Raw genomic sequence first — 13,840 nt, forward strand, 5'->3', positions numbered from 1 at the left:
TTAAATATGAAGATTAGGAGAAAAATTTCATGTAACATTTCTCTTATATTTGCTCATGATATGGAGCCTACCTTCCATCTGTGGAGTGAGTAGTTCATTGAGATACTAGACATTGGAAACAGAGGCAAACCAGAGGTCCTAACTGTAGCAATTTCCAGACTTCCTTACTAAAGAACCTAATTAGAACCTTCCTGCCAGGATGATACTCCAACTAAGATGTAAATAGCATTAGCTCCTCCTGAAACATTGATCACCACTGGCATTTGCACATTACTTTTAATGCTTATTTGACCCAGTGTCCCTGTTCTTTGATTGATGTGTTGTGATACTCAGTTGTGTTGTACTTTGATTTACCGAGGGTGACTCAGCAGTTCTGCCACTACTTCCTTTATGCTGAAAGTGAGGGAAGAAGAAAGGCAGTAATATATTATAAACAATTAAATATATTATCAACAATTAAAAACAGTTCTTGGGTTGAAATTGTGAATCCCACCCTGGAAAAAAAAATCAAAGATTTCTACATCTTGGGAGTAGTTTTCATACAGATCTAATTCTTTGTGCATATTTGGTTTTGCAATCCTAATCCTGTGTACGAATCCAGTGATCTGTGAAGGGAATGTGATGTTCTTCCATAGGCTCACATTTGCATGGTCAACTTCCTTTAAAAAAAGGTTATTTGAATTGAGGTTTCAAAATACATCAGTAGCATGTTGCAAGTCCATATATGTATGCAAGAAAAGAGAATATCTGCTTTACAACTGGAAGGGGTGGGATAGGATTTCTGACTGGTCTTGCTGAGTAGAAAGCTACTAGACCCTGCCTACCACTATAATTTTCCTTCTGACTTGTGTTAGCTGACTTTCATTGCTGAATGTTTTTAGGGGTTTGTTTAAAACATTCTCCCAAGACCAAGATTTCAGCATTAACTCTTAATGTAATACTAATATTGGTGTGGGATGGGGTCAAATGCTTGTTCCACTATGTGGACTAAAAGATTTCTCTGATTTTTTTCTTTAAAATATCTAGCTTCTAATTTATCTCAATCAGCAATTAATTCTTAGAACCACTTTGTGTATGACAACCTGAAATATGAATGTGTTAATCTTTTATAACACAAATCCTATATACTTCCCATTTGTTTGAGAGTTAGAATTGTGCATGCTTGTTTGTGAGGATTTTGTCAAACTATTAATTTGCATTTAAATAATAGTTAAACATTGTCTTCCAGTCACAGGCAAGATCTCCTTGCTTTAAGTGATGTGCACAGAGAGCTGAGCTAAACCTAATATTTGAAATATTTGGGGGATTGTGTATCAAAGAAGTCATTGTGTATCAAGTGTCATTTCACTTCATGCTTTTTCTTTTAGTACTTGTTAGAAATGAAAAGCTTGATTTTACCTCCGGAGCACATTCTGAAACGTGGTGACAGTGAAGCAGTAGCATATGCTTTCTTCCATCTCCAGCACTGGAAGCGAATAGAAGGGGCCCTTAATCTCTTGCACTGTACATGGGAAGGCAGTAAGTATCCTTTTGTCAGTGATGTGGGCCAATTATTTAATTGGAAATTGATATTTTAAATGGCAACCTGACATTTCTTCTGTCTGTTCAGATGATACGTGAAGCTACCTTGGTTATATCATCATAAGTATAGGTCTTAGACCTCTTCTGCTTATTTATTAAAACATTTATATCCTGCCTTTTCTCATGATTCAAGGCAAAGATAAGTCCCTCACACACAGCAGTGCCTGATTGAGTCCCATGAGTTGATCTTCCTTAAGTGGGAAAGTGAAGAAGTAGCATACAAATATTCTAAATGAATAAAACAAAAAACCTCATGGGACATAAGGAACCTAGTTCTTTCCAGAACTCTTTGTGGGGATTTGTTAATTTTCAAAGAATAGCTATGAAGATGGGCTGGTGAATGTGGAATCAGATGTTGAGTTTATCATCCAGTTGCACATAAATGTGGTATCTCTCAGGCATCTGTAACCCTCCCATCCTTTGTTTAAAATAAGTTGTTGAGGCTTGTGGCAAAAAAGTAGCATAATTTAATTGAATGCAATATGGAGCCTAGTTGAAATGGTTCATTGCAATTGTGATGCCAACAAGGAAAACTGTATTATCCCAGCTGCTATTACATCCTCACAGTGCCGTTCAACAGAGCTTTTTAGTATAGGGTTTTTAGTTCCCAGTTGACTGGAGTTTGGACAGAACATTAACTGTAGCAGCCCAGTGGTAAAATTTTCATAAGATATTTGTAGATTTATTCACCTCATTTACACCCCACCTTTCTTGCTTAGGGTGAAGGCAGAGTACAAAACTGTTCGGTCAGACAACATAATCTCATAAACAGTGCAATAGGACAAGGATTACAGAGTTAGAAAGTAATGCAAAAAAAAAAAAAAGGCTAAGGCATGAAATACCATAATGCAGAAAGTGGATTACAAAAGTAGAAGACAGTACAATAAAAGCAAGGTGGTACATAAACAAACATTGCACTAGACTATGATCATTCTCATCCAGTCTTAATTGGATGAGAACGATGTTAGAGGCATCCTCTCTTTTTATTAGAGCATTTTTAGTTTGTTTTGTGTTCAGCAGCCAAGAGGGAGTTCAATAAATGTAGGCAACCACTATACTTTAGTTTAGACCCTTGTCTAACATGGTAGGTGAAAGTTTGTAAGAGTGTAAGCAGGTTGGGGGAGTTATCAGTGTTTCTGGGAGAGGGAAGGCTTGTGCCGCCCTGAGCCTGCCTTTGGCGGGGGAGGGCGGGATCCAAGAATAAATTTATTATTATTATTATTTTGAAGAAAGCTGTGCTCAGGCCCTCTGTAAAGAAGCTAGGTGTATTAGCAGATAATCTTTCCAGTTATTGCCAAGTTTTTGTGGTTAAGTGGGTGGTTTAACCACTTAAATCATCCATCTTGGATTTGTGACTGAAATTGCTTTGGTAACCATGCTAACCATTCCTTGTCTGGATAGGAACAGAAGTAATTCCACTCTCCTCCTCCTCTGGGATCTCTCAGCAGACTACTGCATTTAGTAATAATATATTCTAGGTGCTATACAGAATGCAGAGATGACTTCAACCCTAGTAGACGGTAGAAGTTTTAATTTAGCATGGGTCAAGTGTCAGTGATTTTTGTCTTTTTTTCCTTTAGCTTTTAGAATGATCCCATATCCATTAGAGAAAGGTCATCTATTTTATCCCTATCCCAGCTGTACAGAGACAGCAGACAGAGAGTTATTACCAAGTAAGTAACTGTTCTATTTCTCATAATTATTTCAGCTGTTATCTGCTGTCTATGTGTATTTAGCAATGTGCTCGTTAGCACTCCTACATACAAGTGCATCATGAATAGTATGCACTGCCAGTGCTGCTCCTGGTTCCTGGAGGGGTGCACTGGTCTATAGAAGAACTCTTTGTACATGGGCTGTGGACTCCAGTACTTCCTTTGTGATGGTATGGGAGGGTGTTGTTCTGTGGTGACTCCTGCAGTGTGAGGATGATTGAGGAGGGTTTCTTTTTCTAGTGTGTCTAAGAGGAGTTAAAGAAGCAGGTTATAATTGTCTCCTTTTGTGTTTTCACCTAACTTCAAGATTGGTTAAATGTTGCTGCTTGGTTTTATATCACCAAGGCTGAACCTAACCACCCTACTAATCTTTTAGATGTCATCTGGATCCTTATCCTCTCCCCTGGCCTTCTCCAGTGCAGCCTGCGAAAAGAAACTCACCATGTCCTCAGAACCTGCTCAATGCCTTTTTTAAAGGCAGACTCACATGCTGTGCCAGCTTCCTCTTTGCCTCCCCCGTCCTGTGGGTGGGCCCCATCCTCAAACAGGGTAGGGGATGCTGTCACAGCATGCCTTTTTATAGATTCTTCCCCCTTACTTGTTTCCTTAAACTCAATTAGGGTAGGACTGCCCTGGCAGAGGCTTGCCATTGCCACTTTCCTCACACTGCCAATAAGCTTGGGTGTCAGAAGAGCCTTTAAAGGAGTATGCACATATGACACTAGGTTAGGCCCAGCCTCTCCCAGCTGCTGCCTATCCAAGTGCTGGCCAGGATCTTAGGGTGATTGGCCTCCCCACCAGCCACTCAGAGCTGGCCAACAGCCTCCTCATTCTTTGGCAACTTTCTAGTTGGGTATGTGACAGTGATTAACATAAGAACATAAGAGAAGCTATATTAGATCAGACCAATGGCCCATCCAGTCCAACACTCTGTGTCACACAGTGGCCAAAAAAACCAAGTGCCATCAGAAGGTCCACCAGTGAGGCCAGGACACTAGAAGCCCTCCCACTGTGCCCCCCCAAGCACCAAGAATACAGAGCATCACTGCCCCAGAAAGAGAATTCCATTGATAAGCTGTGTTTCTTTCAAACATCTGATCCAAAATTTGGATGAGTATTTCTCTCTGGTGGGAAGAGACAATTCAGTTAGTCCTTTTTACAGAAGTTTCTCATTACATAGGCACTATAGATGGGGTCTGTATTGTTTGTATCACTTACCTGTAAAGCTGCTTCATCCTTTCAGAGACTAACCTGTACAGCTTGATGGTAGACTTGCATCCCTGATTGATGTAGGCTTTCATACATTTGTTTGGATCCAAACATCATTTTTCACTAATGGAAAAGGGAAGCAGTTTTTGCTAACTCCCTCTCACCCTTCTGCAGACTCCTGACTTGCCTCTCATACTGTTCCTGAGATTGGTAGATTACAGCAGTAGCAGGGAGGCAGGAAAGTGCCTTCATAGACATAAATTTTAGTTGGGATCCAAACCATTTCATTGATCAAGGAGCACTTCATAATGTGTTTAAAAAAACAAAAACAAACCTTTGTTACCTTTCTGGCTTTTAAATGACCATGGCAAATGATAAAGAATATCTGATAGGGTAGTTTTGATCAGCACAATGTCACACTAAAATGTACTGTGCTGGAGAACTGCAGAATTTTATGTGTTCTGGGCATATTCTGCATTGCTCTGAACTGGACTGGATCAGTTAATTGATTGTTAAAGCTCAACAGTCAAAAAGAGTACTCTCAAACCTATCTGGATGGGGGCAGAATAGGGAATAGTGCTCACAGGCAATTTCTGCTGTCCCAGGAGGAATCATGTGCCCTTTTGCACAAACTGGTTCTCATAATCATTTTAGGATGGATTCAGATGTTACATGGTTTCTGTCTGGATGCACATTAATGTTGTACAGATTGTCATGGAAGATGGTGGCACATGCCTCTGTTCCTCTTTGTGTATGTGCAGTTGTCATATAGGATCATCTCAGTGTGGCTCTTAGGTTTCTTCTTGTCTGGAAAGTGCTTCCATATAGGAAGTAAGTAACATTTTGCAGCACAAAAAATTAATTACACTAACATTCAGAATGCTTCATATTAATTGGTATCATGAAGAGAATCATTGCTTTTCATGGAAGCTGTAAGAATGAGTGGCTGATTTTTAATGTTTAAGAGTTCATCTTATGAGACCCTTCAGGTATCACACAAGATTTTTGTCTCTGTGCACTGTCCTATAATGCTCTTTGAACATTCCTATGGGTTGTAGATTTTCTTTTTGATAACACTGATATTTTTCCAATGGCTGATTTGCCCCCTCCAGGTTTGTCATTCTGCTTCAGGGTTCTTCATTTGCATCTCTGATTAGATCAGAAGAGAGGTTCTCCTCTGGTAAATCATTGATATTAGTCTATGAGTGATCCTTTGTAAAGCAACCTGAAAATATACTTCTTGTTGCTGAATGTGAGAGTTGGGTTGCCTGTTACATTATAAATGAGGGTTTTGTTTCATGCTAGGTGCTGGTGAGATTCTGTTAAGTGTTAGCTTCTGCATCTTGGGGAGCCCTTCATTTGAGAAGTGTGGAGCACTTATTATCAAAGCACATCTGCCACAAGGGGACTTGCATATATGTGGTTCAATAAAAAGTGGTTTTTTTTAAAAAACCTTGAAAAGCTCTGTTTAAAAACTAATTAAAATCTGCCCCCAGACTGCTCTAAATTACTCATTTCTCACTCATGCAGGATATTGCTCAAGGAATGCTTCAGCTAGTGACTAACCCTAAGCCGTGGGTTTCCTGGTAAAATTAAACTCCAGTATATGCAGACATTTCAGCACAATCACTCACGCATTCCTGTTAAATTTTAAATACAAAACTATCCATAAATAAAATCATATTAACACTTTTGCACTACAGCTCTTCAGCTCTGAAATTTTAAAAATGCAGTGACTTGTATTTTTTAAATGAAGAACGTTTTTTTCCCTTCATTCAGGCTTGCACTGATGTACGTCTAACTGCAAATAATGTGCCATGTATTCAGCATTCTTATATATCTTTTTTTCATCTCATCAGTTAGATTCAAGTTTGTAATTATATGAAAACTTTTCTGTTCAGGCTGCTTCCAACTTAAATTTTCCTCATCTTTCAAGGAGGCTTGGATTTATAAAATATGATGGCTATAATTAGAAGTTTCTGTATGAATTAGCTAGAGTCAATTGTGCAAAGGAAATGAGGGCAGTCAGTGCAGTTCTGGCTTACAGCTTGATTGTAGGGAAGAGAGATGAGGCAGTTCATTCAATCTGCTGTTACCATTACCGGCCCAGCAGAGAAAAATTAATTGATGCACCTTACTCTTTTAAGACATGCAACATTTATCACAAGTATAAAAATATAAGTAATGGAATTTGGGCCCACAAATAGCCTTAAGTGCTTCATAGGGATCTATCAAATTTTAATCAAGGTGTGGAATAAATTTGGCGGTTTCCTTACAGGAGAAAAAAACCCTTCATTTAGTTTTAATTCAGTTTAGTTAAAATTAGTTTGGGAAGAATGACTTGCAGACATCTGAATTAGCCCTTATATAAGTTCTATGGAGTTTTTACAACGAAACATTGCTGGTCGAAAGCGTCCCCCCCCCCCCCAATAACTGATCACATCATGTTGCTTGAATGGCAAATGTCTTCCCACCCCCAGACCACTGTCTGACAGAACCTACATTTCAATAAAACTGATCGTATTTTAGTGGTTTAATTAATAATTACTGTATTGCAACATTTGTCAACAATGCCGTTTGTTCCATCTTTTAAAAACTTAAATGTATAAATAACATTGTGACCATTTATGACATTAATCTCCAATGTTTTTTCTCTGTAAATCATGGCATTATAAAATCATCCCCGAATACCTGAACTATTAAGTAATTATTGTCGGTTTTTGTTCCAGCATTTCATGATGTGTCCATCTATCCTCAGAAGGAGCTTCCTTTTTTCATCCATTTTACAGCAGGGCTTTGCTCTTTCACAGCAATGTTAGCCCTCCTCACTCACCAGTTCCCTGAACTCATGGTAATTTTTGCAAAAGCCGTAAGTATTATCTCCACTTCAGAGCTTACCTAAGGTATTGTGTGACACTAAGAATGGAAACGAAGAGCTTTTTCTGCAGTTCTATAGAAGCTAATTCTCTATCCCTCAGGGTTCTTGGTGCAGCTGGGTAGGGATAGCTGTCATCATTCTAAAACACCTTCTTTACCAAGTACTTAGTCAAGCAGAGTGCTACTTAACAATCCCTCCTTCCTTAGCTGCTAGGGATGGTCTTGTATTCTGTGTTGAGGGCACTCAGGCTACTAGTTTGGGGGGATTTCAGTAGTCAGACTGATGCCTCTCCAAATGGTGTAGCTTAGGATTTGTGGCATCCATGACAGCCATGGGGTTATCCTAGAACATCATAGTACCATGTATAAAGTAGGACATGTGCTCAGTTTGGTTTTCTTTTCTGACTCCATTCAGTATGGTTTAGTTGTGGAGGATATCTCAGTGATTCTTTATCTTGGAGAAAGTTTTAGACTTCTGGACCTCTGCAGAGGTGGAGAACCAAGTAAGATTGTTGCCTCAGGAGGCTGATGAAGCCAGATAGTTTCCTGACAGCCTTTTAGGAGTTTCCAGTTATCATAGTTGGTGCTCTTGTGCCTCCCTAGTTGACTTATGGAATGGGGCAAGTAACTAGCCAATTGACACTATGACCCTTGGCCTATTTGTCTTTTAGTGGCTATCCAAAGAGGGTGGGTCTCTGGAGTGGCAGATGTGCCACTGATGGACAGAGTCATTCCATTTGTCTTGAAGAAGGTGGTAGAGCAGAGGTGTCAAACATGCGGCCCAGAAGTCAGATAAGGCCCCCAGAGGGGTCCTATTAGGCCCAGGAACAAGTGGCTGTTATCTACTTCCTTCTCCCTCTCTCTTGCTTCCTTCTGCAACACAGCTTGTTTTGCCAGGCTTGCTCAATCACACAGGAGCTACAGAGCAAAGAGCTCTCCTGAGAGCAAATGGGTTTGCCTCCCCCTTTTCACTGTATTCATGTCTTCATGATCCAGTCTTTCTCAGTAGGAAAGCAATGTGAACTATTTAGGTGAGGAATAACAACAAACCAGTGAAGTGGATGAGACTGAGAGTGTATGCAGACAAAGTTAGTGCTAAGCTGTTATCAATAGGCTGATGACCTCCAGTTCTGCTTCTCTTTTCCAGTTTTGTTAGATGAGATGGTAAATGTCTTGAACCCATGTTTAGGGGAAGTAATGGAATGAATGAAGCTCAGTTGAGATATGGCTAAGGTGCTGTTGGTTGATTATCAGGCCAGTTTTGGCTTCTGGAATCTTCCAGTTCTAGATGGGATTGTACTTCTGTTAAGGAATAGGTGCACAATTTAGAAGTGCTTTTTGATCTGAGGCTACAGATGGAGGTTCAGATCTCTTCTGTGGCTTGTAAATCATTTTATCAACCTTGGTGTGCCAACTGCAGCCCTGTCTTAAGGAACAGTATTTGGCCACAGTTGTCCACCATGCTGTGATTGCATCCAGATTGAACTATTGCAATACAGTCTTTAAAGCTGCTGATGAAGGCAGTTTGGAAGCTTCAGATTACTTCTTTGTGGTCTCATGGGCTTTGTGCCTGTGCAGAGCTCTATTTCAGAAACTTTTACAGCTACAAAGTAAATATGAAAATCCCCTTTCCTTTCCCAGGAACACAGGTTCGGATCATGCATGCTTATTTCTCGCTGAGTTCCTTTTTGTCCACTGCAGTGAATATAGCATTTAGGTTGCTAGCAGATGTAATGCATGGGGAACACATCTTGTCACTCTTCAGTTGTTTTACAATGGCACCTGGTTTGCTTCAAAGCTCAATTCAAAGTGCTAGAATTGACCTGTGACCTCTGTTCAGTCTGGGACTAGAGTACTTTCATTTATGTATACTTGACTGTTACTTGAGATTATCTGTGGAGGCTCTGCTCTATGTGTCCTCACGTTTAAGCTAGGCGAATGTACACAGGGACTTCTCAGTAGAGGTTCACCTGGCATCATGTTTACAGTCTTTTACATGTAAGGCAATAATGTTTTTATTCTCTGATGCATTTTAGACTCCTTATGGTCAGTTTTTACGCTACTGATTCCTTGGCCTGTATTTTTCTGATGAGATTTTAGGCTAATTTTAATATTATAGGATATTTAGAACTTAATGTATGTGTGGGACTTTTGTTGGCAGTTTCAGCTGCTGACTTTGCATCTAATAGTGTTATTGTGGCTTTAGGGATGTTAATGATTTGTTGTTGTTCATTGTCAAAACATTTATATCCCACCTCTACAATTGTACTAAGCTGTTCTAAAAAAACCAGAGCCATGGACTTCTAAAAGTTACATTCAGCATCACTCAAAGATAATTTTTCTTCTAAGAAAGGATTTGTTTAAAGATGGTTCCTAAAGATCAGTTCCCAGTTACCATTGGAAGATGGCTTATGTCTGAACTGGAGAAAGAGTTTGATATATCACTATTTATAGGCTATATAAAAGGGAGAAAAGGGATCATGTTAGGTCATTTAAATCATAGCCAATGATTTGTTAATAGTGTTTAATAGTATGAGAACACTTAGACTGTAAGCTCTCTGGGGTAGGAAGTTGGATTTTCCCCTTTCCTGTTAACCATTATCACTGCTATCCTATATCTGACGAAGGGAGCTTGACTCTTGAAAGAGTATAACTCAAAAATCTTGTTGGTCTCTAAGGTGCTACTGGACTCAAATATAGCTAACCTAAGCAAAGTTACACCCTTCTGAGTCCCTTGGCTTTGCTGGACCCAGTGGGATCAAGTTGCTGGCCAAGTTTTGTATATGAATTAAGTGGGAGTTTAGGGAATAGTAGTGTATGGCCCAACATGGCTTAGGAGCTGTGTAATGGTCTGTCACATTAACACATGAAGCTGACTAATACTGAATCAGATCTTTGGTCTGTCAGGTCAATATTATAAAAATTACAAATAAATACCCAAAAAATACCTTCTCAGTATTTTTTGAGTATTTATTCAGCAGAATACAGATCAGACACTCTGATTCAGCTACCAATATAGCCACGCGCAAATAAAAGCTGATACTATTCAGCTTTTATTTGTGTGCAGCTTGAAGGCATAATCTCTTTAAATGCCTTCGTTCACTTGCTGAGCCATGCCACTGCACTGTGGCAGCAGCATGACTCGGCAAGTAAACATTACTCAGCAGCACAACTAAGCAAGTGAATTCAGAAGGCATTTAAAGCTTAAATGCCTTCTGAACTTGCTGCATTAAAGCAGCGCTGCAACAAGACTCAGCAAGTGAAATTCTCCATTATACCCTATGGGGACAGTTGCCATGGGGTATAATGGAGCTGAATAAATTCAGGTTTCCTGAATATTTTGAAGAGGACAACAACTGTGGATTCATACCCTGCCGTTCAGTCTGAATCAGAGTCTCAGAGCGGCTTACAATCTCCTTTATCTTCTTCTCCCACAACAGACACACCCTGTGAGTTAGGTGAGGCTGAGAGTTCTATTTTATTTTATTTTTATTTGATTTGATTTATATCCCGCCCTACCCCACCAAAGCGGGCTCACAGTTCTCACAGAAGCTCCTCTTTCAAGGACAATTCTTGCGAGAGCTATGGCTGACCCAAGGCCATTACAGCAGCTGCAAGTGGAGGAGTGGGGAATCAAACCCGGTTCTCCCAGATAAAGAGTCCATGCACTTAACCACTACACCAGACTGGCTTGGTAAATACCAATACAATTGGTATTGTATTGGCATTTACCCAAATACCAATACAATACCAATACTGGTATTCAGGAATTCCGATCTTTTTCAGGTCCAATAGACCCAAATTGAGTTGCACCTGATTTTTCATATTTGATTGTGTTTCAGAGGAAATTGTTTCACATGATTAAATGAGGGGTGGGCTTTGGCTGCAAGTTCTGTGGTCTCGCCACAACTCAGTGGGATGCTCTGGATTTTACCAAAGGTGGATTCATTTATGAGAATTAGGATATGCAAATTCTGACTTGTAATTAGTTCAGTTTTCCTACTCTGTCTCTGTGTAATTTTAAAAAATGTTCTCATCTTGGTATTGGAGGGGTAATATGCATTGCATTGATTTTGTTACAAATGAGAACAATAAAACTCAACCTGGCTGGAAATGTAGAAAAATAAATTTGCAAAGCTTTCTTCTATACCAGGGCTGGCCAGCTCCCATCAGCCCCAGCCATTGGCCATGCTGGCTGGGGCTGATGGAAGTTGTAGGCAAAAAACATCTGGAGAGCTACCATTGGCCACCCTTGTTCTATACAATAATGTGCTTTCTCATGGTGGCAAACTCCATAAATGACATAAGGTACAGGACTCTCGTGGTGAGTATGAGTGTGATGCTAATCTCCATACCACTGATTCCAAGACTCATTTTTGTTGTTCAGTCACACAGTCGAGTCCGACTCTTTGTGATCCCATGGACAAAGTCACGCCAGGCTCTCCTGTCTTCCACCATCCTCCGAAGTCGGCTCAAATTCATGTTTGTTACATCAGTAATGCTGTCCAGCCATCTCATCTTTTGCCGTCCCCTTCTTCTTTTGCCTTCTGTTTTTCCTAGCATCAGGATTTTCTCCAGGGAGTGCTCCCTTCTCATTTGGTGGCCAAAGTATTTGAGCTTCAGCTTCAGCATCTGACCTTCCAGGGAACAGTCAGGGTTGATTTCCCTTAGGACTGACTGATTTGATCTTCTTGCAGTCCAAGGGACTCTCAAGAGTCTTCTCCAGCACCACATCTCAAAAGCATCTATTCTTCTGCATTCGGCCTTCCTTATGGTCCAGCTCTCACAGCCATACTTTACTACTGGGAATACCATCGCTTTGACTATACGGACTTTTGTTGGCACGTGATGTCTCTACTTTTTATTATACTGCCCAGGTTCGCCGTAGCTGTCCTCCCAAGGAGCCAACGTCTTTTAATTTCATGGCTACAGTCACCATCTGCAATGATCTTGGATCCCAGAAATGTGAAGTCTGTCACTTCTTCCATGTCTTCCCCTTCTATTTGCCAAGGTGTGATGGGACCAGATGCTATGATCTTAGTTTTTTTGATGTTGAGTTTCAAGCCTACTTTAGTGCTCTCCTCTTTCACCCTCAACAAGAGGTTCTTTAGGTCCTCCTCACTTTCTGCCATTAGAGTGGTGTCATCTGCATATCTGAGGTTGCTGATGTTTTTTCCGGCAATCTTAATTCTGGCTTGTGCTTCATCCAGGCCAGCATTCCGCATTATGTACTCTGCATATAAATTAAATAAGCAGGGTGACAATATACATCCTTGTCGAACTCCTTTTCCTATTCTAAACCAATCAATTGTTCCATATCCCGTTCTGACAGTTGCTTCTTGACCCTTATACAGGTTTCTCAGGAGACAGGTGAGGTGGTCTGGTACTCCCATTTCTTTAAGGACTTGCCACAGTTTGTTGTGATCCACACAATCAAAGCCTTTAGCATAGTCGATGAAGCAGAAATAGACGTTTTTCTGATACTCCCATGCTTTCTCCATTGCCAGCGAATGTTGGCAATTGGATGTTGGCAGTTTGATCTCTAGTTCCTCTACCTCTCCGAAACCCAGCTTGAACTTCTGGTAGTTCCCGATTGACATACTGCTGAAGCCTAGCTTGTAGGATCTTTAACATGACCTTGCCAGCATGTGAAATGTGTGCAATGGTGCGGTAGTTTGAACATTCCTTGGTATTACCCTTCTTTGGGATTGGAATATAAACCGATCTTTTCCAATCCTGTGGCCACTGTTGTGTTTTCCAAATTTGTTGACATAATGTGTGCATCACTTTAACGGCATCATCTTTTAAGACTTTGAATAGCTCAACTGGGATACCATCATCTCCACTCACTTTGTTGTTAGTAATGCTTTCTAAAGCCCATTTGACACTCCAGGATGTCTGGCTCAAGGTCATCATTTTCAATGTCATGGTTGTCCGGGACATTGAGATCCTTCTTGTATAATTCTTCTGTCTATTCTTGCCACCTCTTCCTGATCTCTTCTGCTTCTGTCAGGTCCCTACTATTTTTGTCCTTTATCATGGCCATCTTTGCACAAAAAGTTCCCTTGATTTTTCCAATTTTCTTGAATAGATCTCTTGTCCTTCCCATTCTGTTATTTTCCTCTATTGCTTTGCATTGTTCCTTCAGGAAGGCCTTCTTATCTCTCCTTGCTGTTCTCTGGAAATCTGCATTCAGTTGGGTGAATCTTTCCTTTTCACCTTTGCCTTTCGCTTTCCTTCTTTCCTCAGCTATTTGTAAAGCCTCATCAGACAGCCACTTTGCTTTCTTGCATTTCTTTTTCTTTGGGATGGTGCTGATTGCTGCCTTCTGTACAGTGTCACAAACCTCTGTCCATAGTTCTGTCTATCAGCTCTAGTTCCTTAAACCTATTCTTCACCTCCACTGTATATTCATAAGGGATGTGATCAAGGTCAAACCTGAATGGCCTAACGGCTTCTTT

General features: G+C 40.3%; 1 protein-coding gene across 1 annotated transcript in view; it reads left to right on the forward strand.

Moving 5' to 3' along the window:
- The window catches only part of ST7L (suppression of tumorigenicity 7 like), an 82,526-nt gene that overhangs the window by 53,323 nt on the left and 15,363 nt on the right, over positions 1-13,840 (forward strand). The window contains exons 12-13 of the mRNA XM_060231227.1: positions 1,368-1,518; positions 3,162-3,254. Of these exons, the coding sequence (XP_060087210.1) occupies positions 1,368-1,518; positions 3,162-3,254 (244 nt within the window). The remainder of the gene's footprint in view (positions 1-1,367; positions 1,519-3,161; positions 3,255-13,840) is intronic.

Source organism: Heteronotia binoei, chromosome 2 (assembly GCF_032191835.1).
Source record: "Heteronotia binoei isolate CCM8104 ecotype False Entrance Well chromosome 2, APGP_CSIRO_Hbin_v1, whole genome shotgun sequence".
NCBI classification, from domain to species: Eukaryota; Metazoa; Chordata; class Lepidosauria; order Squamata; family Gekkonidae; genus Heteronotia; species Heteronotia binoei.